The following is a 27,931-nucleotide window of genomic DNA, read 5'->3' as shown; positions in this document are numbered from 1 at the left end:
CCCCGTCAATCAGAACAAAGGGCACTGCTGCCCTGCCCTGGGGAGCACTGCGGGCATTCGAGCACCATCGCTCACAGCTGCATCTCAGACCAAACCCCGAGAAAGCAGCAAAGAGGGGATGTCGGGCAAGGTCACACACTAAGGCTACCTGGGATCCGGGAACCGCCGGGTCGTGCTCTGTAGGAGCAGCTGCTTTGGGAGGAGAGGAGCCACCTCAGCCTGTATCAGCAGGTGCCCTCAGGATCCCGCTGCCGCCCTCTGGGACCCCAGGTCAAACGCAGGTCAAGGAGAAGGGAAGAGGTGCCATTGAAACAGTTGACCTGAATCTGAAGTCTCCTGTCCCTGGGGGAGAAGGGGGCGGCCCTTCGCCTTTGCTGTAGGGAGAAGCCAGAGAAGGTCAGCAGAGGGAGCTGCTGCCGTGGTGTGAGTGGGAAGGACCACACTCACCCTTCCTGACAGCCCCCGACACGTGTGTGGCCCCAAACGCTGCTGGTGTAAACAGCGTCTGAGGCTGCATGACAGAGTCATGACCGCTCTCTGAATGATCATGGGGGTGTGGGTGCTTCTCACTGACCCCTGAACAGCTTGGGGCAGATGCGCCAGCTTAGAAATGCCAGGCGGAGTCTTCCATTCCCTGTCCGTCTAGCTCTCGGAGGCAAACACATGCAGGGCAGTGTGGTGGGACCCCAGCCACCCTTCAGCTGGGACAGCAAGCCACAGGCCAGAACTCGCTGCCCAGCCCCGAGTTTGTTACTCCCGTGAAGTAACAAATCCTGCATTCAGAAAACGCATCATCGTTTGGAAGCAATATATTGCTACAAGTACACGAATGCTGTTTGTTCTCTTTTAAACATTCTGAGAAGGTTAACAGCTTACCTTCTTAAACCCATAAGCCAAATATAAGGCCCTTCTATTCAAGGATAGAATCCTAGAATCCTATTGGTTTATACCTCATTAAATGCAATTTATTCACCAAAATAATCTCTTTAAATACCAAAACAACTTGACTGATTTTCAGAGCTGAAAGAAATACTGTTAAACCTGAAAGCAGACCCTTGTACGTAATTCTCCTGGGACCACGAGTGACCTAGAAATCACAAGGCACCATCATTTACCGTCGGCACGGTCCTTCGTCTGCGTGCTCCTTTGACCTAATCCTGGTGAAAGCTCTGGAATCACGTGTTATTGCTGACACAGAGGAGCTGCTCGCTCTCGATTCCCTGCAGAGGGTCATTCCATGCCAGGGCCCGAGGCCCCCTTCGTGCCCGCCCCCTGGGTCCTCCCTGCAAGGAGCCACCTGGGCCACCAGCAGCCCATCATCATCCTGGAATTCAGCCCTGAATTAGCCTGTTAATGCACCTCCTGAAGATCCATAAAAAAATGCCCTTTCTGAGAAGCTCAGTTTAAGGCCTTTAATTTGGGGCCAGAAACTGTGTTCGCGAGAGCTGGTCAGATCTGCAAGGGGTGCCGAGCCTTTCTCGCTTCACCATCTGATCACAGATGACGTGATCCGCATTCCCTGTACGGTGTCTGTCCTCTCAGGTCAGACGATGCAATGCGTCTTCACAGGGTGGGACAAAAACTGGGAATTTAGACTCACCTGTAAGACCCATGGCGCAAGTTCAGTGCCTGCCGAAACCCCCAATGCCCTTTACCGCCTGTGTCTGTGGCTCCGCCAAAGGACCAACGAGTGGTTGATGGAGACAATGCAGAAAGGAACAAGAAGGAACGAGACAGGGGTCTGAGTCCCTGCTTTAATCGTAACCTATGGGAGCCATCAGATTGTTCTGTAACCTTTAGGTTGTGTATTATTTCCCTTAAACCTGGGGGGCAGGAGCGTCGGACCTGCATGATCTGCTGTATAATATGCACGTTGACTGCATGTTCTATCTGTATGTGACGCTGCATAACCTGTCCAACATACAGGAGAACGCATCTCTTTTATTCTCACAAAAACTCTATGAAAGAGCCTTTTCCAGACAAGGACACAGGCTCAAAAAAGGGTGAACGACCCTCCCGGAGTCACACAGCTAAGAAGCAGGGTTAGAGGATCAGAGCTCATGTAGGTCTAAATCCTGAGCTCTGGGGCCAGGATTCCCCAAAGCGACTAGATTTCTGACTTTCGCTTCAGGTTCAGGTGTCACCGGAATGTCTCAGATGGAGCGGAATCAAGGGAGGAGATGGTTTGGTTGAGAAGGTTTACATGTTTCTGAAAGGAGACAGCAGGTGGCAGCCCCCGCGTTAGTGCTCTGGGTCCCCCAAGTTTGTCTGCGCTGTCCTGCTCTGGGCTGCCCCGGCGGGCATTTGGGGGCGTCTCTGACATGCCCTGTCCAGCCCCATACATGCGGAGGCCTGCGAGGGCTTTATCAGGAATGGTTGTGCTGCTGTACCTGCTCACCAGCTCACCTGTTCCCTTTCCTGGATGCCACACCCCTCCTGGGACGGCCTTGAACCCCCAGAGATGCAGGGGGAAGTGCCTTCTTCCTGTCGCCCTGGCTGTAGCTGAGTCTGGGACCCCTTTGCTCAGCAGCCTGCCTGTCTCCTCTCTCCGCAGATCATCACCATGCGGGACTATGTGCCCCGAATCCTGGGCCCCGAGGCCTTCGGGCGGCTCGTAGGCCCCTACGAGGGCTACGACCCCGCTGTGGACCCCACGGTGTCCAACGTGTTCTCCACGGCCGCCTTCCGCTTCGGCCACGCTACGGTCCACCCGCTGGTGCGGCGGCTGGACGCGCGCTTCCAGGAGCACCCGGCGCTGCCCAGGCTGCCGCTGCATGACGCCTTCTTCAGGCCCTGGCGGCTCCTCCGGGAAGGTGCGCCCGGCCGGCTTTCCTCCCGCCCTGCCCGGCCCCAGCGCTCTGCCCTTCCCCTGGGGGTGGGTGAGCGCTGCCCAGCCGTCCGTGTTTACAGAGAAAATAGGTGTATTCACAGCTCTTTAAAGGGCTAAGCCGTTCCTCAAAGACGCCTTCTCTCAGGTTCCTGAGGTTCTTCAGATTTCCTGGGAGAAGCTGTCCAGGTGCAGTTCCCCCTCCAGCCCTTAGTTCAAAGTACTCCGGCGGAGACCGCCTTTGCACCTGCACGCTGTGTTGGTGCTGTTTTCATCACGGAACATTCTGTTTGTTCTAACCGTGCATGTCGTGTGCAGCCATGCAGGGCTAGAGTTAACGGCTGGGTTTCCTGGGGAAGCGTTTGGAAAAGCCACATGGATTCCCAGGTGACGTGTTCGGAAGGGTTATTTCCACTCCCCTCAGTGCTGTCTCTGGTCCGTCCTGAAGCTTCTAAGCTGCCTCAGAAGGTAGGCTGGCTGCAGGCGGACGTGCGGGCAGGGGGACAGTGGGAGGAGCCACTGCACATGCAATTGCTCCCACACCGCTTCACGCAGAGCTTGTGGGAGAGAGGCCAGGGGTCAGCCAGGGTCCCCAGAGACCCGGCATGGATGGTGCCCAGGCCGCCCCAGGGCCCAGCACATCGCAGTCTCTGGGCTGTGCCGTTGGGGCACCATGAGACGGAACAGAGCCGAGAAAAGACGCAGACTCCCTGTGAGTGGGGGTGGCAGGGAGCAGGGGGTCTCCTTTCCATATGGGATCTTATGGGCAGGGCTGGGCTTTTGGAGGTGGCAGGAGTGGAGTCCCTGGGCACGCTGACTGCTCCCTCGGCCAGGCCACGTCTGCCTGTGCCTGTTGTAGATTAGAATTCAGCAAATTCTTCCTTTGACCGTGACATTTCTGCTGCTAAAAAACAAAACACAGAACTTCAGGAACTGACGGGGTCCGTCTCTGGGTCCCTTTGACACAGAGGCCCGATCTCCACACACCATAGGGTTGGTCCTCGGGGGCATCCAGGCGGGTGCTCACCCACCCACAGGGCTCAGCCTAAGAGCGCTTGGAAAACTCTGGAATCACACAGGTGAACTTCTGAACTGAAGACAGGCATTTGTCAGGAGCCAGCATAGTTTATGGTCCGAGCTGCAATTCTGTTTCTCCAGAACTCCTCAGAGAAATCTCGTTCCCTCTCCCGTGGTGTTTTGCAGGTGGCTTGGACCCCGTCGTGAGGGGCCTTCTCGCGAGACCAGCCAAGCTGCAGGTGCAGGACCAGCTGATGAACCAGGAGCTGACCGAGAGGCTCTTCGTGCTGGCGAACTCGGGCACCCTGGATCTGGCGTCCCTCAACCTGCAGAGGGGCCGGGACCATGGCCTGCCAGGTCTGCTGCCGTGCCAGGGCCCCTTTCCAATGATCGCCTCCCGCGTCTGCTGTGGGCCCTGTTCTTTGAGAGGCTGATCTGAAGTAAAACGAGCCTGCAAATCTATTACAACTTCTAAGAACTGGGCTTTTAAAGACCTGCTCTAGTTTGTGGGACTGAAGAGGCCCTTCAGCTGTCCTTAGACAACAGAAGCATGCAGAGGGCCCGGAGGCTCCCGGCAGGGTAGGAGCCGAGGCGTTTAGAAAGAGCACATCCCAGAAGAGGGAGGCTGAGTCTCCTGGGCAGATAAGGGCGAGTTTCTTCTGGCTCCCTGGGGCAGGCCTTTGCAGCACAGCACTCATGGGGAGGTCGGAATGCCCGCTCTGCTCCCTGTCTCTCCCTCTCATACTGTCCTCAGGCCAGCAGACATCATTCTGCGGCCTTCAGGCTGTCTCTAACCAGCTGGTCCAATCTCCTGGCCACTGGCGTGACCCTATCCTTGGGCCAGGCAGCTGCTCCTGTGTTTTCCCCATCCCCACGTTGTTCATGCCTACTTGGACCCCTGACCTCTGCCACCATTTTGTTCTTCTCTGAGGCAACCCCTGACCCCCCTGCCCGCCATGGCCTTCCCTCTTTGGGCTCCTGTGGTTCAGCTGTCTGGTTGACCTACCTGTCCGAGGCCTAAGCTACTTGCCACACGGTTTCTGTGCACAGATCTGCTCTCCCTGCGTGCCCTGTGAGCTCCTCCAGGATGGGGACCACGCCACAGATGTCTCTTCCTGCTGGCTTGGGTGCTTAGATGTGTGTTGGTGACTCTTCAGAGACCTGTTGCCAGGAGCAAGTCCCTCTCTGTTCAGGTCCTCCCAAACCTGCTCTAAGGGCCTGCTCTAAACCTTTTATACATATTAGCTATTTATATCCCCCCAAAGCCCTAGGAGGCTGAATTGTGATCACTTAAGAAAATTAAGGAGATTGAAGCATAAAGGGTTCAGGTATTGCCCCAATTATCAGTTTTAGCAAGGGGGGGGGGTGGGATTTGGACACAACATGAAGGCCACAGACATAATGGACACTTAATCAGACCTGATTAGTTAGATCTGAGGCTAAATTAGACAGTAAGCTTACTGAGTAATGCTCATTATCATGATGTGATGATGAGCTCCACCATAATAGGGGGTCTTCTTTTGTTTTACTTTACTCATAAAATATCCAACTTACATTCCCCAAAAGACGTTTTTTCCATCCCTTGCCCTCCTCTGTCTCGTGTAGACAGGGACATCTGAAATTTATATTCTTACCTTCCTCACTCTGGGGTCCTGTGTGCTCCAGCCCTGTTCCCTGATATCTACCACACTCCCAGACACTGCAGGTTTTCCCTCTGGAGTTGGAGAAGGAAGTAAATAGGTTTCTCTTAAAGCAAAAGGAAAGGGAAGTATCTTTCTAATTCCTTTTTTCCTATATAAAACTTAAAGTGCCAATCTCCCCCAGGTGTGGAAAGATTTTTTTTTACCTTTTACCACTTAAATAAAGATAGTCTATATTACCACAGAAACATCCCTTCCTAACTTTAGAACTTTGGTTCACTTAATATTTTGGGTTTTGACTATCCTGCAGATAAATGCATTCTTTTAGCAGATATTCAGTGAAATCACTGCTATGTTCCGCAAGCCCTGTGGCAGGCACTGGGAATACGTGTTGAATCAAACCTGGTGCTTCCAAGCTATCAGTTACTGGATCATGGGAAATTTGGAGGATATGTTTGTGGTGGTTGGGCCTAAAATAGACGACATCATAGGCTCTGTGATGAAGAAGAAATACCAGTGGCGGTGCCAAGAGTGTCAAGATAAAAGCACCTCTAAGAGGGAGGCAGTGGGCCTCCCCGGTGTCTTTGACAGAGGCCTGGGGTGGCCCATGTGGAAACAGAATCACAAGTCATAAGATCCCGTGCACACGTGGCAGGTGTTGAACTGCAGCACGGCATCTTCTGGGGGAGCTCTGGGTAACCTACACCAGACGCAGCAGCGCTCGGCTGGGGTACCAACCAGGCTGGCCATGCTCCAATGCATGCGCAAAACGCACGCACACACTTGCCCCTCATGAAGTTAAGTCGTGGGTCCTGCCATTTTAAAACATGACCCAACGCATTTGACCGCAGTTTTTTAAAAGCTCAGGTTTTAATCCTCACCAGTGTTTTCTTTCTTCAGTTCCTCTCTTCTTTCATCTAATTTCTGTTGTTCCAAGTTGTTCTCTGTACCTGGAAGGTTTCCCTCCCTTGGCTCAGCAAGTCTCTTTATCATTTACATTCCCCTCTGACTCTAACTGGAAAATATGTGATAATTTCTCCTATTTCGTCTGAACAGAAGCCTCAGCACGAGCCCCCAGGTCTCTGTCCCGTGGATGCCTCAGCATCCCTGAGAGAACCGGTCCGGTCCAGTCATAGATGCATTTCTTTGTGTGCCGTGTGCATGTGGCCTTTTGCTGAGCATCTACTATGCAAGAGGCACTGGGAATAAACCAAGACAGGGTCTCATGAAAGGAGCACAGATGGCGGGTGGATAAGTGAAGAGAAAACAACACAGAACCTTGACAAGCGTTCTGGTTAGACTCAGGACTGGTGCTAGGGACGAAGTTCATGTCACCTCACCTTGAGGAGGGAGGAAGCCTCTGAGGAGGTGACCCTAAGGGAAGATCAGTGGGATGAGGGCGTAGGCGTAAGGAGCTGGGTGGGTCTAAAAGGGCACAAGACGAGGAGAGAGCACCTCAGGGGATGGCAGTGGCTCAGCCCGGCCGGAGACAGGAGCCTCCACTCTGGGGCAGTGGGCACTGCAGGGTCAGAGGGGAAGGGAGGAGGAGGGACAGAAGAAGCCGGAGTTCATCAGGGACCAGATGCTGAGAGCACCCTGAAGCAGCAGGAGACAGGGAGAGATCCTCAATACAGGGTACAGCTGGTTGGACAGATAAAGATGCCGACGTGTGACCCTCTCCTGTGTGTGGGCAAGAGCATGAACAAGTGTGCTGCTAGTGTCCTCTCTGAGCTCTCACTGTCGTTAAGAAGATAAACTCTAAGTGACAGGTGAGGACCTGTCTCAGCTGCTCTGTCGAGACAGGAATTGAGGATGTGGGGTAAGGATGTGAATCCGCTCGGGGTCTTGCATTCGGCATTGCTGCTCTTCCCAGCTTGCTTATGAACAGATGCTCCAATAAGACCCTGAAGCCCCTGCTGAGATGTTCTCAAGTGTTGAACTCTGCGGGGCACAGCGTAATAGAGTGGCTTTCTCTGTGGCTGACGTTATGGGCAGGACTCCATGGCTGCAGCCACAACTTTCAATGGACCACAGGTCCATAATGAGGGAGACGGCATGAAAATCTGACCCCTGTGCAAGGAAGCCTGTCTGTGGCCTCTCTTCCCTCTGCAGGTTACAACGAGTGGAGAGAATTCTGCGGCTTGCCCCGGCTGGAGACCCGGGCCGACCTGAACACTGCCATTGCCAACAGGAGTATTGCCGACAGGATAATGGACTTGTACAAGCACCCCGACAACATTGACGTCTGGCTGGGCGGCTTAGCCGAAAACTTCCTCCCAAAGGCTCGAACAGGCCCCCTGTTTGCATGCATCATTGGAAAGCAAATGAAGGCCCTGCGGGATGGTGACCGGTAGGTGTCTGTAATGGGTTGCTCCCGTGGGCTACGCAGAAGGCGGCGTTCTGCAGGGTTCACCTGGGCCCAGCCAGACCTGGCTTCCAGTCTTGGCTCCATGGCTTGGTACGCTGTGGCCCTGGGCAGGTTATTTCTCTCACAGTTTTCTCAGCCATAAAACTGGATTGACACAAAAGGAAATAAATTCAAAGCACAGAGCACGTTCTGGGCACTTAATGTGGGAGCCATCATTGGTTTGTCCGTGTCATCTACTCACACAGACAAGCAGGCATCATGTGAAGAGGAAATTGTGTGGCCCCCAAACTCCATCCACCTCTGGAATCCTCTGACCCCATCTGCCGAGACTGGGCAGCGGAGCCTGACTGATCGGCTGAGACAAAGGCGCTGGAGCGTGCGGAGTGCCGCAGGCGCTTTGATTTGCACGCATGCACGCCGCCCTCCCCTTTCCAGCCCCAGACCTCCGGCCCCAGTGGAGCTTCCTTTGCAGCAGACAGCGGAGGGTCCAGCTCACTCGCGTGTACACACTTTGCTCCCTTGTCAATGTGAACCTAGAGCTTTGAACCTTGCACAGCAGAGCGAGTCGGAAAAGCGCCTGCTCCTGTGTGTGGCTCTGGGCTCCACGAGCTGCAGCCGGTGATGAAACAGGCATCTGGGGACAAAGGAGACAGCAACGGGACTATGCCTTCTTTTCCTCCTTTAATATCGTTACACCTCCAGTTCTCTCTTTCTTTGTAATCATGTGCCTGGGTCAGGTGTTTTTCAAGAATATTCACATCCTTTCATTAACCACACCCTAAGCTTCCTGTCCTTCCTCTCTTACAACTTTAACCATCAGTTTCTGAGACGCGGCTTTTCACGTAGTTAAAGATACCTGAGGAGAAAGGACTCGAAGCCATCTCTCTTGGAACTGTATCTTTACCAAACGTGAGTGGCGTGAGGTTTTCCGGGACGAGGAAACCACTGACTGAGAAGGTGGCATTTTGCTTGGCGTCTCCTCTGTGAGCATCACCACCACCATGGGCTCAGCTGGGAGGGCGCCTGCAGACACTGCGGACAGGCCCCTGGAGGGACGCGGGCGTTTGTCAGCCTGATTGCTCATAGCTGAGGGTCTGCCCAGGACAGAGACTGACAAGCTGACTGGCCCGTGACGAGGCCTCTTTCTCGCAGGGGAGGAAAGTGCTCCTGTGCAGGGGAGAGAGGAGTTATGTGATAGAGAGACAGGAATGCTCTGTGGCATTCAGGCCAGGAGCTACCCGGGCTTTGGCAATGAGTTTAGTATTTTGAGAGACAGGGACGACTATTTCTTAGTGTCTCAGTTTCCCCAGTGGCCACGGCCTGGAGGAAAAGACCAGGCACAGGGCCTCACCAGGCACAGGGCCTTCAGTGCAGACAGCAGCACTTCCACGAAAGCTGGACTTTGCTGTCATCATTCGCTTGTGAAAAACAGTAGTCCTCCCCAGGGAAAACCAACGCAGCAGGACGGTTGATGCATAATAAAGGAATGGTCTGTGGAGCCGCTCCCACTGGCGCTGGGCCTTCAGCCAGCCGCTGCCCGTCCACGCTGGCACCACCCCGCGCCCCCCCACCCCCGAAGCCTCACCCTGCACCGCGTTGGTGCAAAGCGACCGCAGGACAGGGCTTGGTGGGTGCGTGGCCGTGCTATGCCCACACGCACCGCTGTCTCCTCTGTGCAGGTTCTGGTGGGAGAACAGCCACGTGTTCACCGAGGCTCAGAGGCGCGAGCTGGCGCGCCACTCCCTGTCTCGGGTCATCTGTGACAACACTGGCCTCACCCGCGTGCCCGCCGAAGCCTTCCAAGTCGGGACATTCCCCCAGGACTTCGAGTCGTGCGAGGACATCCCGGGCATGGACCTGGCCGTGTGGAGGGAGGCCCTTCCTCAAGGTAACTTTAAATAATGCTGAAGCGTGGGGACTTCGTCACGGGAAGGGTGACCTCTCAAGGGGCTGCTTTGAATGAGCACCGTTGGAGAAGACAGCACTGTGCCCTCTGCCTCGGGGACTGCTCACGTCCCGTGGATGCACCCTCCTCCACGGAGGAAGGAGCTGGCAGTCTGACAGAGTCCCCAGCCGGGCCCTCTCTGCAGAAAGACACTGGCCTGTGTGGCTGTGTGGGTGCCAAGCAAACGATTCCATCACAGCCTCAGCCTCGCACCGTGGCATCTGGGGCGCTCACGCTCAGTTGTGAGATCCGTCCTGTGCCCATAGGATGTAGCAGCAGCCCTGGCCACTCCCCGCTAGACTCCAGTAGCACCTGCTGACTTGTGACAACCAAAAATAAATGCAGAATCGCCTGCTGTCCCCTGGCGGGAGGGCAGAATCACCACGGGTCCAGAAGCAGTGGACTCGGTAACATGTTTTCAACATCAACAGATTGGCCAACATGTGGCTGTGGGAAGGGGGCTCTGGGAAGACTTAAGACTCACCAGGAACCCGAAGGTTATTCGGGATTTAGTTTAGCAAAGCAGAGATTTCCACGTTAATGTCACATGCAGCAAACTAGTCTTCGAATCAGTGACAGAGCCGAGACTTAACATGATCTCCTGACTTTGCTTTTCATACTACACACACCTTCACACGGGAGAGGTCAAGGTGCCTCTCCAGCCTCAGCTGTACTCGGCACGGATGACTCACCTGTCCTCTGTGGTCACGTGTGACGTCAGCGCTGTGTGCGCAGCAGCTGCTCCAAACAGCAGCTTCACGTTGACTAACAGCTACGTCCCGTGTGACGGGCACTTTTCCAGTTTACGTGGAGGAGACACGTCCGACCCACCTTTATGGGGACCCCGCCACCTACCCGTTAGGGATGCAGGTGGGTGGGGGAGCAGAACAAACGCAGGAAGAGCCTTGGAGAGGCTGCTGCGTCTTCCCGGGAAGGGAAGAAGGTGACCTGGACCCCGGGGGATAGCAATGCAAGTTGTCAGAAGGCCCCGAGGGCAGAACTATTCTGAAGACAGACAGCCACTGTGGCAGGAGGTTGGCAGCTCCGTTGTGGACCCGTGAAGTTTGAGCCGCCTGCTAGATGTTTAAGCAGAGGTGAGCGGAAGTCAGTTGGGTTTGGAAGAGTGGAAATCAAGGAAGAGGGTAAGAATTTGGGACTTATCTGTATACACCATCTGCAGAAATTGTATCTAAAGCCAAAAGAAGGAGGATGCACAGCAGTGAGTGCATCTGGAAAGCAGAAGCCCTCAGACAGTCCAGAGACTCGCTCAGGCTGGAGGGCCGGAGATGAAGACGCTGAGGAGGAGCTCGCTGAGAGACAGGAGGGGTTTCTAGGGCAGCCGGCTGCAGAGCGGCTGCACGGGGGCGTGATCAGCTCTGTAAAGTGCTGCTGGTGGTCTGAGTCAGAGGGGCCGGAAGCTGAGCGTTGCCTTCAGCCACGCAGGAGCCGTGCACGACCTTAGCAGAAGCAGTCACATTGGAGTGGAGCCTGATCAGAGTTGATTTACGAGCGAATAAGAGGGAATCCGAGACAGGTGGCTTTGCTGGAGGCCGGCAGCTCCTCGGCGTGGGTGGAGGGGTCACGCTGAGGGGCAGCGTGCTTTGTCCGTGCGCTGAAGAGAACGGCACGTGCTGAGGCGAAATCCTGGTGAGGCCCAGGAGGGGTGGGTGCCATCCTCACAGTGGGTGGATGAAGAGCGCACGCGTCTGACTGTGTCTGCCTTCCGCCCTGTGCAGACAGCACGTGTGGCTCCCCAGAGGGAGTGGAGAACGGGGACTTCGTGCTCTGCGAGGAGTCTGGGAAACGTGTGCTGGTGTTTTCCTGTCGCCACGGATTTGAGCTTCAAGGCCAAGAGCAGATCACTTGCACCCCGCAAGGATGGGATTTCCAGCCCCCTGTGTGTAAAGGTTGGTCATTTAACAACTTTACCCCCAAATCCGCGTTTTTCCTTTTTTACTACAGATTTTTACATTTATTATTGTTGTATATCTCTCCCCTCATGCCATCTGCATTTTTCAATTAAGAATAAATGTCACTAGGGCTGGCCCCGTGGCCGAGTGGTTAAGTTGGGGAGCTCCACTGCAGGCGGCCCAGTGTTTCATTGGTTCGAATCCTGGGCGTGGACATGGCACTGCTCATCAAACCACGCTGAGGCAGCGTCCCACATGCCACGACTAGAAGGACCCACAACAAAGAATATACAACTATGTACTGGGGGGCTTTGGGGAGAAAAAGGAAAAAAATAAAATCTTTAAAAAAAGAAAAAGAATAAATGTCATTCACCAAAAGGTACCTCTCAGCAGAACTATTTTCCCAGGAACTGTTTTGGCCTGGAAACAAGTATTCTCTCCTTAGTCAACTGTGTTCCCAAGTGGACATCTTTCTACATAATGAGGCACCAAGACAGTCACATCGAACGTGCCCAGCAGGGTGACAGAGGCAGGGAAGAGAAGGAAAGGAAGTTAGCAACTCACAGAGGAGGTTGTCGCAGAGAGCTGGTAGAGCCAGTTTCCCCAGTGAAACAACACAGAAATGTTTCTACTGGAAGAATCATTGAACAGGAACCACCCCCGTGGCAGCTCCTTTCCAGGCCCATGTCCTCGGCCTCCCCAGGGCCGGGCCCCTTCCCACCTTCCTGGCATCCAGGGGTGGGCCTCTGTGCCTTCTAGCAGGGAGCACGAGAGCAGAAGTTGGGTGGCCTCCTTCGGCCGCGTTGTGAGAAGCTGCCTGAGCCACTGACTCTCCCTTTTGCTGATTGGAGGCGGGGAACAGGTGCTGGGAGCAGAGCTGCAAGGGAAGGGCCTGAGCCCCAGAATCGCGCCAGCAGAGCGGGACGTTCCCCGGGACTGTGCTGTGAAACAGAAGGAACCTCTATGCACAGTCCCCTGCAGCTTGGGGACGCGTTAGAGCAGTTCGTGGTACATGACTCACTCAGAAATGCCCACGATGAAACCTAAATGTGTGACGTCAGCTCTGTGGGCAGCTGGGAGCATGAGCACTCGTGCTACATGACGATGCTCAAACTCTCCAGCAGACATTTGGAGACAGACGGATTGCCCACCAAGACTGTGCTCCTCAGAGAGGAGGTGGCATCAGGCACGGAGCCTCGTGTGGGCTACTTGCTACCTGCCACATTTGGCAAGCATTAGAGAAGAGAGAGACGAACAGATGAAAAATTTCTGGAGACCAATTGGTGGCAATAATGAATGTACTTAATGCCACTGAAATGTACAGTTAAAAATGGGTAAGAGGATAAATTTACATTATGCATATTTACCATAGCAACAGAAATTTCCATTTCAATTTTGAAAACCCAGAATGTTTTGTGCTGGAGAGGTTGCTGTGCCAGCTGCTCCTAGACCCTAAAGAGAGGAAGAAAAGACTGCAAGGCTGTCAGCACCAAGACCCCTGTGTCTGCTGTCAGATCAAGAGCCACAGCCTCAGCAAGGGCCAGCTCGCTGCCTTTGTGGAGAGAGAAAGGATCAGGAAGCAAAAAAGCAAAGCTGGCTTGAGAGCAACATCTGGGAGATGACTTGAGGACAGCTGACGGCACACGGAGCTGGTTGGAAGCAGATCAGAAGCCTGCTGGGTGTGAGGGAATTTATTGCCAAAAAACGCTAGCCTGGACTGGAAAACCTTTTTTAAGCTGCTAACGCAATCTCCCACCCTCAGATTTGCATCCGCAGTTTGAGGGCCAGGGAGCTGAGGCAGGCGTACCCCCACATCTCTTTAGGTTTTGGTCACAAGTGATGGACAAGGAGAGCAACCCAGAGAATCGAGATGACGCCGAGGAGAGCTACAGGCGAGGGCGTTCCTCCCAGAGCGCCCAGACTCATCTTCCAAACACTTCTCGCCATAGGAACCCGCCATTCTGAACCACGGTGACAGCTGCACGCGTTTGTTATTCCCGTTAACTACCTCTTTGATTACTCCCGATAATTGGGTTCTGCAGCTCATCCTTCAGGAGCAAAAAGTACAACAAACCCCGGAGTTTTTAGTGCGGTTTTGGCTTAGTGTCTGCGCAAAACTGAAATGCTCACTTTACCCAGATTCCTGGTTTTCCGGTTGTCAGTACAGTCAAGGAAGATGTGACGTTATGTCAGGGTCTGGCGTGCTGCATGCTCGGGGTCTAGGAAGACCTCACGTGGTGTAACATCACATGCGTGCCTTACATCCTTTTTGCCTAAATACCTGGACATCTTATATGTTAATTTTGGCTATTTGTTTTAGGTGTTTATGACCCTAAAGTTCTATTCATAGGGATCTGTGAGGCACAAATAAAAGAGGAGCAAAAGCTTAGAAACAGGCGAGTGACAGAGGGACCCACATATCCCAGCCCCCGAGTGTGCTTGCCTGGCGGTGCTCAGTGAATGTGCTCCTACTTCCAGCCCGAATTGTCTCCTTAACATGAGAGGGAGTCCCTGCCTCCTCTCGACAATGCTAAGAATGACACCAAAGTCCTGCTGTTCCTGAAGTCCTTTCACAAGCCATCCATCCACTCGATTCTGTCTTGCAACAACCAGTTCCCACCTCAGTGCCTCCTTACTTGGGCCATCTCAGTGGCTCCTTCTTCCATCTCCCCAACCCTTAGCTTCCACGCGCCTCCATGACTTCAAATGTGAACTGAGGGTGGTGGCGAGGTCTACCTGACTGCTTGTCAACTTAAATCGGTTAAGTGCATGGTAAGAATGACACGCACATGTTTAATGTCCAATGCTGTTAACAGAGGAAGTCAAAAGCAGATGGTCAAGACTGGGGTAGGCCCACGTCAGGAACTCTTATGCTGCATAAATTAGCAGTGTGTCCGTTGACTTGGAATACTGTCCAAAATATATCACTAAGTAAAAATTCAAGTTCCAGAGTAATGTGCATGAGGAGAATCCATGAAGATTTTTTTTTGAGGAAGATTAGCCCTGAGCTAACATCTGCCACCAATCCTCCTCTTTTTGCTGAGGAAGACTGGCCCTGAGCTAACATCTGTGCCCACCTTCCTCTACTTTATATGTGGAATGCCTACCCACAGCATGGCTTGCCAAGCGGTGCCATGTCCACACCCGGGATCTGAACCAGCAAACCCTGGGCTGCTGAAGCAGAACGTGTGAACTTAACCGCTGTGCCACTGGGCCAGGCCCATGCAGATTTTTTCAAAAGCAGTGGAACCTATTTACTTGTAAGCTATTTATGTGTTTTCATGAAGGTCAGATATGATATCAAAAACATAAAATGTGAGGGGCTGGCCCAGTGGCATAGTGGTTAAGTAAGTTTGCACTTTCCACTTTGGCAGCTCAGGGTTCACAGATTCGGATCCCGGGCACAGACCTAGCATCACTCATCAAGCCATGCTCTGGCAGCATCCCACATAAAATAGAGGAAGATGAGCACAGATGTTAGCTCAGTGACAATCTTCCTCAGCAAAAAGAGGAGGATTGGCAACAGATGTTAGCTCAGGGCTAGTCTTCCTCACAGATAAATAAATAAAATGTGAGAGGAGAGGAGTAAAAGAGTAGAGCTTTTAGCAAGAGGTCAAACTTAAGAGACCATCAACTCAATATAGTCTGTTGTATACATATGATTACATATGGTAATCACAAATAAGAAACCTATAATAAATACACAAATAATTAAGAGAAAGAAACCCAAACATAATACTAAAGAAAGCCATCAAATCACAAGGGAAGAGAGCAAGAGAAGAAGAAAGGAACAGAGAAGAACCACAAAAACACCCAGGAAGTGGGGGGGGGGGGTGGGGGGAGGGCACAAAGGGTGAAGTGGTGCACCCACAACATGACTAACAATAATGTACAACTGAAATCTCACAAGGTTGTAATCTATCATAATCTTAATAATAATAATAATAAAACACCCAGGAAAAAAGTAACAAAATGGCAATAAGTACCTACTTATCAATAGCTACTTTAAGTGTCAGTGAACTAAATGCTCCAGTCAAAAGGCACAGGGTGGCTGACTAGATCAAAAAAAGGACCCACATATATGCTGCATACAAGAGACACACTTCAGACCTAAAGACGCTCAGAAACTGAAAGTAAAATGATGGTAAAAGATACTCTATGCAAGTGGCAAAGAAAAGAAAGCTGGGGTAGCATTACTTATATCAGACAAAATAGACTTTAAAACAAAAAATGTAACGAGTGACAAAGAAGGGCACTACATAATGATAAAGAGAACAATCCAACAAGAGGATATAACACTTGTAAATATCTATGCATTCAACATAGGAGCACCTAAACATATAAAGCTATTCATTAACAGACATAAAAGGAGAAATAGACAGTAACACCATAATAGTAGGGGATTTTAAGACTCCACTTATACCAATGGATAGATCATCGAAACAGAAAACCAATAAGGGAACATTGACCTTAAATGACACATTAGATCAGATGGACTTAGTAGATATATACATAACATTCTATCCAAAAACCACAGAATACACATTCTTTTCAAATGCACATGGAACATTCTCCAGGATTGATCACATATTAGGCCACAGAACAAAATTTAAGAAGATTAAAATAACACCAACCATCTTTTCTGACCACAACGGTATGAAACTAGAAATCAACTACAGGAAGAAAATTGGAAAAGCCACCAATCTGTGGAGATTAAACAAAATGCTACTGAACAATGATTGGGTCAACAAAGAAACAAAGAGAAATAAAAAAGTAGATAAGAGTATAAGAGATTACTACAAAAAGCTACATGCCAACAAATTGGATAATCTAGAAAAAATGGATAAATAATTAGAATCATACAACCTTCCAACACTGAATCAAGAAGTAGAGAATCTGAGTAGACCAATCACCAGTAAGGATATCAAAACAGTAATAAAAAACCTCCCCAAAAATAAAAGTTCAGCGCCAAATGGCTTCCCTGGTGAATTCTACCAAACATTCAAAGACTTAATACCTATCCTTCTCAAGCTTTTCCAAAAAATTGAAGAGGAGGGAAAGCTTCCAAACTCATTCTATGAAGCCAACTTTAGCCTGATGCCAAAACCGGACAAGGACAACAGAAAAAAAGAAAATTATAGGCCAGTATCACTGATGAACATCAATGCAAAAATCCTCAACAAAAGGGGCTGGCCTGGTGGAGTAGTGGTTAAGTTTGCACATTCTGTTCCAGTGGCCCAGCATTCACAGGTTCAGATCACAGGTGCAGACCTACACACTGCTCCTCAAGCCAATCTGTGGCAGCATCTTACATACAAAACAGAGGAAGATTGGCACAGATGTTAGCTCAGAGACAATCTTCCTCAGACAAAAAGAGGAAGATTGGCAACAGATGTTAGCTCAGGGCCAATCTTCCTCACAAAGACAAAAACCAAAAAAGCCTCAACAAAAGACTAGCAAATTGAATACAATAATACATTAAAAAGATCATACAGCATGATCAAGTGGGATTTATTCCAGGGATGCAGAGATGGTTCAGCATCCACAAATAAATCAATGTGATAGACCACATTAAGGAAATCAAGAATAAAAATCACATTATCATCTCAATAGATGCAGAGAAAGCATTTGACAAGACACAGCATCCATTTATGATAAAAGCTCTCAATAAAATGGGTATAGAAGGAAAGTATCTCAACATAATAAAGGCCATATATGATAAACCCTCAGATAATATTCTCAATGGAGAAAAACTGAAAGCCATCCCTCTAAGAACAGGAACCAGACAAGGATGCCCACTTTCACCGCTCTTAATTAACATAGTATTGGAAGTCCTAGCCAGAGCAATCAGGCAAGAAAAAGAAATAAAAGTGATCCAAATTGGAAAGGAAGAAGTGAAACTGTCACTGTTTGAAGATGACATGATTTTATATATAGAAAACCCAGAGAACTTACCAAAAACTTTTAGAAATGATAAATTAATAAGGTAAAGTTGTAGGATGCAAAATCAACATACAAAAATCAATTGCATTTCCATATACCAGCAACAAAGTAGCAGAAAGATAAATTAAGATACAATCCCGTTTACAATTGCAACAAAAAGAATAAAATACCTAGGAATAAACTTAACCAAAGAGGTGAAAGATCTGTGCACTGAAAACTATAAAACATTGTTGAAAGGAATCGAAGAAGACACAAAGAAACGGAAAGAGATTCCATGCTCTTGGATTGGAAGAATTAACATAGTTAAAATGTTGATACTTCCTAAAGCAATCTACAGATTCAATGCAATCCCCATCAAAATTCCAACAACATTTTCCACATAAATAGAACAAAGAACCCTAAAATTTATATGGAACAACAAAAGACCCTGACTATCCCAGAAATAAACCCACACATCTATGGATAGCTAATTTTCGACAAGGGAGCCAAGAGCATACGGTGGAAGGAGAGTCTCCTCAATAAATGGTGTTGGGAAAACGGGACAGTCACATGCAAAAGAATGAAAGTAGACCCTTATCTTACACCAATCACAAAAATAAACTCAAAATGGATTAAAGACTTGAATGTAAGACCTGAAACCATGAAACTTCTAGAAGAAAACATAGGCAACATGCTCTTTGACATCAGTCTTAGCTGCATATTTTCAAGTACCATGTCTGACCAGGCAAGGGAAACAATAGGAAAAATGAACAAATGGGACTACGTCAAACTAAAAAGCTGCTGCACAGCAAAGGAAACCATCAAAAGAACGAAAAGACAACCTAACAATTGGGAGAAGATATTTGCAAACCGTACATCAGATAAGGGGTTAATATCCAAAATGTATAAGGAACTCATACATCTCAGCAACAAAAAAGTAACAACCCAATTAAAAAATGGGTAAAAGATCTGAACCGAGATTTCTTCAAAGAAGATGTACAGATGGCCAACAGGCACACGAAAAGATGTTCAACGTCACTAATGATTAGGGAAATGTAAATCAAAACTATAGTGAGATATCACCTCACACCTGTCAGAATGGCTGTAATTAACAAGACAAGAAATAATAAATGTTGGAGACGATGTGGAGAAAAGGGATGCCCCATACACTCCTGGTGGGAGTGAAAATTGGTGCAGCCACTATGGAAAACCGTATGGAGATTCCTCAAAAAATGAAGACTAAGGCCAGCCCCATGGCGTAGTGGTTAAGTCAGGTGTGAACCACTTCTGTGGTCCAGGTTCCAGGGTTCAGATCCCAGGCATGGACGTACACCACTCGTCAGCCACGTTGTGGTAGCGACCCACATATAAATTGGAGGAATATTGGCACCGATGTTAGCTCGAGAAGAATCTTCCTCACCAAAAAAAAAATTACGACTAGAACTACCATATGATCCAGCTGAAGGTCTTCACCCGGATCGCGTGTCAATGTATCTGTGGTTGCAGGAAGGAAGGTCTCTGGCTCAGCTGGATGTTTAATACCTGCAGTCAAATGAGATTCACTCCTCTCTTCTCAACCCTGCACATCCACTAAAATCCATCCACACAAAAATCTGATGGAATGGGAAAACTAGCAAATGAATTGTGATGAATTGCTTTCCAGGGCTTTAAAGCCGTGAGTTCAAAATGGACAAAAAGCTCTGTCTGCGGCTTTCTGCTGTGGTTATTGCCAGGAGGTCAGGTAATAAATGACTACAGTAAATGCTTCCGTGTCTGTTGCAGAGAATGAGACGGGCAGTCAGCACGATGTGCTCAGGGGACAGGAACATCTGTGCCAATGTCAGGGCCAGCTGGGGCAGGGCTTGGGGACCCATCTGCAGCTCTTCTTGGAAGCAGAGAAACCTGAGAGAAACCTGGCCAGGCAGGTGGAGCCTCGGCCCTCCTGCAGATTGATGGGGGAACCTGGGGACACGTGGGCCTGAGCCAGCTCCCCCTCCTTTGTGAAGAGATTCTGGCTGAGTCCTAGCCCCCAGCACCTCAGAATGCACCTTCTTAGGAAATAGGGCCTTTGCAGGTGCAATCAAGTTAAAACGAGGGTACAGGATAGGCCCCAATCAGACAGACTGGTGTCCCTATGAGAAGAGGAGAGACACAGAGGGAAGACGGTGCTGTGAAGACAGAGGATGAGGAGATGCAGCCACAGGCCAGGGGACACCAGGGACCGCCAGCACCATCGGGGGCTGGGAGAGGCCAGGAAGAGTCCTCCCACAGAGTCCTTGGGGGAGCAAGCGTGGCCTGCCTGGCCTTGTGGCCTCCAAAGCCTTGGGAAGGGAGATCTGTGTTGTTTGAAGCCCCTAGTCTGTGTGCATGGGGAGCTCCACATGGCTAAGTCTGAGCTCAGGGCACTGGGAGAGGCAGAGGATCAGAGAAAGCAGATGCTGCTCGGAGGGAATTGTGCCAGGAAAGGGCTGCGCTGGGGGACAGGGGAGCCTGAGGCACAGCTGCTTTGCAGGGCCTGCCGGTCCTTCCCTGCAGGTCCATCCCACATTTCACATCCCACATCCCACGTCCCACATCCCACATCTCACATCCCACGTCTCACATCCCATATCCCACATCCCACGTCCCACATCCCACATGCCACATCCCACGTCTCCTGTCCCACATCCCACATCTCACATCTCACGTCTGTGGGGTGGTTGCCGTGTTTCGGGGGCAGCGACTTGGATTTTCATGCTGTCGTAACAAAGTCAAGCACAGTTGCATATTCCTCCTGCCCCGACCCCATGTCCTGGCTCTCTGTGACAGCATGCACACGTGGCTGCCCAAGGCACGGTGCCACCTTAGACGGACGCTGTGTCCAGGAAGGCCTTGATAGGGTCAGCTATAGACAGAACACCTCCTAGTAACTTCTACGATAGACAGACACAGCCACAGCTCCGAGTCACTCTTCCCCGCTGGCTGGGGACTCCACACGGCCCCAACCCCTCGACACTCGGGCCTGCAGGAGGCCGAGGTGGGGGATGCAGGCCCTGTCTCAGATGGGCCTGACCTCTGCCCTGTGTGTGCAGACATCAACGAGTGTGAAGACATGATGGACCCTCCCTGCCACCTGTCAGCCCGCTGCAAGAACACCAAGGGCAGCTTCCAGTGCGAGTGCACAGATCCCTATGTTCTGGGAGAAGATGGAAGGACCTGCGTTGGTGAGATGGCTCTCCTCGTGCATCCTGACGGGGGTGGGTGGGGAGGCGGCGTGTCTGACACGGCACCCTCAGGGACGACTGAAGGTCATCCTTCTAGCTGTGCTGTGGCTGGTGTTTCGTGCATGTCCACTCCACTACCTCTCAGATGCTGGGGGGAGCAGGGGACCAGCCAGTTCATTCCTAAACCTACAAGACTATTGTGAAATACTCAACAGTGCAGCCCTGGTCCAAACTGTCAGCCAGCTTCATCCCCCAGGGAATTACCTCTGGGAGGTAAGCATGACGTTTAATCCCCACATACAGAACAGAGAGGTTAAATGACTTGCTCGGGATCACACAGCCTCTCAGTTGTAGATCTGGGAATTGTAGCTTGGCTTCTAGATCCTGTAGAAGAAAAATGATGCTAATACTTGTTAAAATGGCAAGACATTTTATCCTCACTACTGCAGCAGGGGAGGGAGACCTCCATACAGAACTGAGCTCAACCCCAAACATAGCAAAGGCAGCTGGAGATTTACAGCCAATGGGCGAAGTAAGGGTCAATGGAAGGAACAGTTCCCAGGGGACTGGGTGGGTGTCAGGGTCTCCTTCGGAGTCGCAGCCTAGCCGCTCACTGGCAGGCCGGCCCGGAGCCCCTGCTTTCCCCTTGACATCTGCATGGCTGGTTCCCCACAGGCCAGGGCTGGGGAGGACCCTGAGGACGTGAGGCTGGAGGCGTGCCTGGGACGCAGGCGCTGCCGTCCGTCACTAACGATGACTGGGCCTTTCTCGGACAAACAAAGGAGGATGTTCCCAGACAGCTAGAAGCACGGGGAGAACCCCGTGTGGCACGAGGCTTGTGTGTCTCCTCTGCCCTCGGCCCTCCCTCAGGGCTGTGCCTGCCGGGGCGTTGTGCGGGCTGGTTCCTTGTATCTGACTAAAGGCAACGAGAGCCGGAGGGGGGTTCAAAGAACTCGGTATTCATAGATCGCTTCCGAGGAGCGCAGTCCAGGCAGCTGGATGGTTCAGGCGTCAGATCCAAATCCAGGAGGGTTCACGGGCGCGGTTTGAGCACTGTGGGCAGCAGCAGGCAGCCAGGCGGCTGGAACTTGAAGCCGCGTCGGAGAAGGCGCGGTGGGTGGTAGCTGAGAGCCTGCTGCCGTCTGGCTCCCACGGGCTCTGACTCCACACGGTGGGGACTACTCCTTCCCTCAACCGCTGCTTCCCTCCTGCTCGCTTCTGCAGAAAGCAAGTGTGCCGAGGGCGTGAAGGCACATGCCACACAGTGATCTTCCTGCCATCTGCCCACCAGTCACTCGCTCTGCACCCACTTTCCGTCCCCCTTGGGTGCTCTTGGGGTCCCCAGGGTCTCTGCAGTGGGCTCAGCGTGCTCCCCGGGGTCGAGAGGAAGAGAGGTTCACTGTTCCTGATCAAAGGCTGGATGCTGAGCAGTGAGGCCTGTCACCCGAGAAGGGCCGAGGTCTCCCCTGCTCCCTGCAGGCCCCCCTCACACCTGGGGGGCATGTCTGCACACATGGCTGCTTCCAGGCAGGTCCAGGCAGGTCCAGGCAGGTCCATGCAGGTGCATGCCGCTTGGTGCATCCTGCTGTCTGTTGCATGTGGGGGTCAGCCAGACCTGGGATCAGGGTGGGCTGGGGTCAGACAGGGCACGCTGGCCACTGCTCTGGGCTCGGCACGCTTGCTGACCAGCTCCGTTCTTGCTCCAGACTCTGGAAGGCTCCCGAAGGCGTCCTTGGTCTCCCTGGCCCTGGGTGCCCTGCTCGTCGGCTGCCTGGCAGGTCTCGCCTGGATGGCCATCTGCAGATGGTAAGACCCGCTCCTCAGCTCCACAAGGCCTTTTCCTCTCCTGTGGACAAGGCTGGTGATGATGCTGTGGGATTTTCCTGAAGCCAGTGTGAGTTATCCGTACCCCAACTCACCTATCTACAGAGCCATTTTGTACAAAGCATTGGACTTTCTGGACCTCTCGTCACGTTTAGATCATGACCGTGGAGTGATCATCACACACTTTAGGGGCGTGGGCACCTGTGGGTGGAGAGGCAGCGAGGGTGATTCTTGGTAAGCTTAAATGATGGCATTGAGTCTCTCTCGTTAGGAGTCAAGGGTCTTACAAAGGTTTCTCAGAGAAAAAAGATCATCCCTGGACAAAAATCTCATTTCTGAGTCATCCCCTCCCTTAAGGGCAGACTGCGTGGAAATTGGGAACCTGAGAGTTGAACTTTTATATTAAAAATGGCACTGCCCTCGGGGCCTTCAGAAGCCCATCTGAGCGTTTCTGGCTGGGAGAGCATTCTCTGCGGGGAACCTGGGGCTGCCTCTAAGGGATGTGGGGGCTGCACGAGCTCCATCTCCACCCCTCTCTCTAATTCTTAACTCACAGCTCTTAAGACTCAGACTCTGAATGTCACTTAATTTTCTAACACAGTTGTTTATTTTAAATAGAAAATAGCTGATAAAAATAACAGCAAAACAAGAAGCCATTGCATCGCTAGTCTGGCCGCAGCCCGTGCCCACCACCAGCACCTGCAGAATGCCTGTGCCATGCTCACCTCTCCTCTAATCCTTCCTCAGCCCGCCAGGCCTACCCGGAAGAGCCTAGTGTTTCTCTCCGGAGCCGGCTGCCGCGCCCCTTCCCGACCCTCTCCCGGGGCGTTCCCGCTTCTGCCGGCCTGCAGAGCCCCTGGCTCTGTGACGCTCGGCACGGCCCACACCACAGCCACCAGCATTGCGGGCTGTGTCCACTGCTCCCCATTGCTTTTGGTGCGATATTCCAGTAATGCGATAAGCTCAACATTTCAGCAACCCTTGTCCTTTCCAGGGGCTTCCTGGCACATTCAGAAATGCCTCCATGTTTTTGCACATCTTACAGGAATGAATTTTTGTTAAATATTCAAAACTGACCCTTAGCGATCGGATCTCACCACTGTGAGGTCGCTGCCGTGCCCACGTCTCATCAACACTTGCCCGTCACGGCCTTCTTCATTCTGAGAGCATGGGAGGGGAAGCTTCTGCGCCTGTGGGCGCTCTGTGCCGCTTCTCCGCCTGCTGGGGCCGCACCCTCAGCCCTGCAGGCTCCCGTCTGCCTGCTGCTGTTGTTCCTTCAAATAAAGAACTAACAGGAAGAGCCAGCAGAGATGGGTCAGATGCTAAGTTTTAGTTGCTATCTCGTTTAATCTTCCTTTTGATGGTATGAGGGGGGCCCTTGTCATGAGCTGGACTGTGTCCGCCTAATTCAGATGCTGAAGTGCTAACCTCTAGTCTCTTGGAATGTGACTGTATTTGGAAATAGCGTTGTTGCTGCAGATGTGTCTGGTTAAGAGGAGGTCGTGCTGGAGTAGGTGGGCTCTCAGCTGATACGCCGGTGTCCTTATGAAAGGGGATGTTTGGACACAGACACAGGGAGACTCCACATGAACATGAAGGCAGAGATTGGGGCGATGCGTCTACAAGCCAAGGAATGCCGAGGATGGCCGGCAACCAGCAGAAGCCAGAGAGAGGCCTGGAACGGATTCTCACTCAGCCTCGCAAGGACCCAGCCACGCCGACACCCTGACCTCAGATGACTGGGCCCCAGGACTGGGAGACCATAGATTTCTATTGACCCAGCCCCCCAGTTCGTGGCTTACTGCAGCCCTAGAAACTAACACAATACTGGTACTTCATCCATTTTCAGATGTTGTCACTTGCCTGAGGCTGATAAGCAGTGAAATAGTTTCTTAAGCCCAAGGTCTGCCTGATCTGAAGGCCGTGTTCTTGGCCACTGGGCCCTCCTGCCCCTCCTCAAAGGTGACTGGGGTGGGGAGTGTGATGACGCCTTCTGGGCTGCGGTTTTGACTAATCGTTGACTGTTAACCCCTACGTCCCTTGAAGGCGCCACTGCTTACTGTTTTTGGGAGAAGGTGACTTTAACACTTAAACAGTGTCTGTAGCTTCACGTGGGGCGGAGGCAGGAAATATTCTCCAGGTGTTAAGAATCACGTGGTCCTAGAAGCCTGGACGTTGCCAATAGTTAACACCCTTAGCTAACCGTGAAATCAACTGAGCAATAAACACCTCAAATTAGCTGGATTCTGTAACCATATGTCCTAAATATTCACATTGTGAAAAACTGATACTGCCGTAATTTGGTATCCATATGCAATTTTGCATTTGTGCACATCTCTGTTAAACATCTATCACTTTATCATCATGAAAAATGCCACGCCTCTGGCCCACCACAGGGAAAATCACTGTTTCTTTAAGATTGACAGCATAAATTAAATGAAGACCTTTCCAAGGAAATCTGGGAGGGAAGGACTCTGCTTCACTTGATTTTAGACTCTGGAGCCCTGAAAATATACTGCTGAGCACCACTTTGGTCTGCAAAGTATCGCTCACCTGAAGGACGCAGGAAGTCGGACGTCAACTCGTGAAAACAACCTGAGGCCGGAGGCGGTTGGCGGGCCTGGGACCAGCCTGGGGAGTCGCTCTGCCCCAACCCTCCTGAGTCACCGCAGGCTCCTCACACCCCTGATGGAGTGAGCCTAAGCTGCAGGTCACTCACTCCAGAAATGTCTTCCCAGTGCCTGCGCCGAGTCACTCTGCACCGCTCCAGTGATCTGAACAGCAAGCAGCCTGCGCTGCCTCTGCATCTCAGCTCCCTGAGCCTCAGCAGCCTGATCTCCGCCCTTGGGGTTGTGAGGTGAGGACCGACGAGAGAGACACACACACACAGAGGGAGAGACAGAGAGATAATCAGAGAGAGACACACACACACAGAGAGGGAGAGACAGAGAGATGCTCAGAGAGAGACACAGAGAGAGAGACACACACACACACAGAGGGAGAGACAGAGAGAGAACCCAGCACAGTTTCCGGCACATATCAACCGCTCAATAAACCTTAATTTCCATTCCCAGTAAAACAGAAATGTTCTGGTTCTCTCCCCTTCTCCCATTTTTGCCTACCCTACTATTTTGTATTATTTGGGGTCTAAGGCTATATATTTGGGGTCAATGACATTTAATATAAGCATTCCAACTGGAAATGTAACAACATTGATTATTTTCACTGAAAAACTGATCCAGAGTTAAATCCGTTAAACCAGCTTTTTTTACACTATTAAAACACTCAGTTTTTACACTATTTACTTTGTCGAAATTATATTCACCGAGATGAATTCTTTTCTATGCAATTTGAACCTATTTTAAAAAAATGGGTTCATTGATCGCTTCCTTGGGACGTTTCCGTTTTGCTAAGTAATCTTCAGCCGAGGAGCGCTTTCCTTTGGGCCGTGTTTCTGCAAGTCCAAACTTCCTAGGTCAACGTTTTCAGTCTAAATTTCATCGAGACTTTATGTACCTGCTGATTCTTAGTCAAAGGAAACTATTGAATGTACAGTGTCGATTTCTTCTGATTTGCTCTCATTTTATTATTTGACTCGACTTTAATTTTTCGCCCTCATTTTCAGGTCCAGGCGCCCCAAGTGTGATTTTCATTTTTTCTCTGTCTATGGTGAATTTTGCCCTGTGCCTTTTGCTGATTGGCACCTGCCTTTTTACTGTTACTTTTACTAGTAGTGTGCATTCTAACAGAGAGGAAAGACGACAATTTGCATTTATTTCCAAGGAATCCAGGAGACTGTGGATCGGTTTCCCCCAGACAACACTGGTTTCTCCTGGTCCCGGACCATTAACCTTCTCTCCGGCTGGCCTCCTGCGACTCTGCACACTGCTTGTCCATTGGTGCCGTCCCTCCAGCCTCGGCTCGGGAGCTCTCTCACATCCCTCCTGCTCTTCATTATTAGATGTCTACGTGTCTGGGGACTGGGGCCAGTGGGTTAGCCCGAGGGAGACGTGGGACATCGCTGATCCTGCCACCGGATCCCGGAACCCAGAGCTGGGTGTGGCAAGCATGTGAACCGAGGGTGCCCGAGCACCCTCCCGACCCCTGCCCCCTGTCTCAGTGTCAGCGTGCCCCGGAGAACCAGCCCTGAACCCGACAGGAGGCGGGGTTCCCAGCCCGGCTGTGCTGAGTGTTATCCCTGAAGTCATCAGGGATATGTTTCCTGTAAGTGCTGGAGGCAGCCGTTGGAGAAATTTATCCCGAGACTTCCCGGCACTTGGGGGTTGAGACCCCTCGGTAACCCCAGGACCCCATCAAGTGTCGATTCCCTTGTGGGGCCCGTGGCTGACACACCGACTTCCTGCTCACTCCTGGCCGGGACCCAACTGGCTGGTGGTTGAGGATCCGAACACCCGCGGAGAGCACCGCAGAGCGTGGAAGTCGGGGGCTCTCGTTGGCTGATTTGGCGAATTAAGAAGTGCTCACTATGACCAGGCCTTTTGAGAGAAGTTAAGTGACATTGCAGGACCCTAGCTGCTTGGAGGGGAAGTGGCTTGAGGACCGACGCATTCTAGGAGAACGGCGGGACGGGAAGTGAGCCCCCACGTGAAGCCCCCTTGGGCTTTTCTTAGCTTAGATGCATTTTACTGAGAAGTCCCAGCAAACTCTGCTTATGGACAAGATGTTTCTTTCTTTCTTGAAATAAGGGTCACCCTGCTCCTGGGTGTATTGCCGCAGAAGCCGGGGCACGTCCTCTGCCCTCCCCGTCTCCCCTGGAGTCACCCTCCTCAGCTGGATGGAGCCCAGCCCTCCTCTTCCAGGTCTCGGGAGTGGAACTTGGGTTGTTTTCCCGCATGGATCCAATCACACTTATCCAACCAGCGCTGCCGTGAGGGCGCGTGGCTTGGCAGGCGTGGCTGTTCCCACCTGTTCCGAGCCCTGCCCTCCTCGTCTCCCGGCCACCAGCCCAGGACAAGGTGCCCGCTGTCGTCAGTGGAGACAGGCCACGCTGAGCCGAGCTGCACCGCAGGATCCCTAACCCTGCCCAAGCAGAGCGGGTCTTGTCGGTGGGTTGTGATGTCGGGGCAGCTCTGCACCCTGGGGCTCCGGGGACAGAAACCCCAGCCGTGCACACAGCCACGGCCACGAAGCGACAGTGCAGAAATGGAGCTGCCGGCGATCTTACTGTCACAATCGTGATGTGGCAGGAGGGTTTGTGGTTTTAGGAAAAAAGCAATTATTGCAAAGAACAGTATTCCACATTGCTGAAGGCTTT

The 27,931-nt window shown here is 51.6% G+C and overlaps 1 protein-coding gene across 1 annotated transcript in view; it reads left to right on the top strand.

Annotated features, from left to right (window-relative positions):
• TPO (thyroid peroxidase) overlaps positions 1-22,710 on the top strand; it is a 54,310-nt gene extending 31,600 nt beyond the window's left edge. Inside the window, exons 8-14 of the mRNA XM_044771860.2 lie at positions 2,555-2,813; positions 4,031-4,201; positions 7,597-7,834; positions 9,532-9,740; positions 11,534-11,704; positions 20,701-20,832; positions 22,539-22,710. Coding sequence (XP_044627795.2) covers positions 2,555-2,813; positions 4,031-4,201; positions 7,597-7,834; positions 9,532-9,740; positions 11,534-11,704; positions 20,701-20,832; positions 22,539-22,642 — 1,284 coding nt within the window. The 3' untranslated portion in view covers positions 22,643-22,710. The remainder of the gene's footprint in view (positions 1-2,554; positions 2,814-4,030; positions 4,202-7,596; positions 7,835-9,531; positions 9,741-11,533; positions 11,705-20,700; positions 20,833-22,538) is intronic.
• The last annotated feature ends 5,221 nt before the right edge of the window (positions 22,711-27,931 follow it).

This window comes from Equus asinus, chromosome 6, assembly GCF_041296235.1.
Source record: "Equus asinus isolate D_3611 breed Donkey chromosome 6, EquAss-T2T_v2, whole genome shotgun sequence".
Lineage (NCBI taxonomy): Eukaryota > Metazoa > Chordata > Mammalia > Perissodactyla > Equidae > Equus > Equus asinus.
This window is presented reverse-complemented; position numbering and strand designations above follow the sequence as displayed.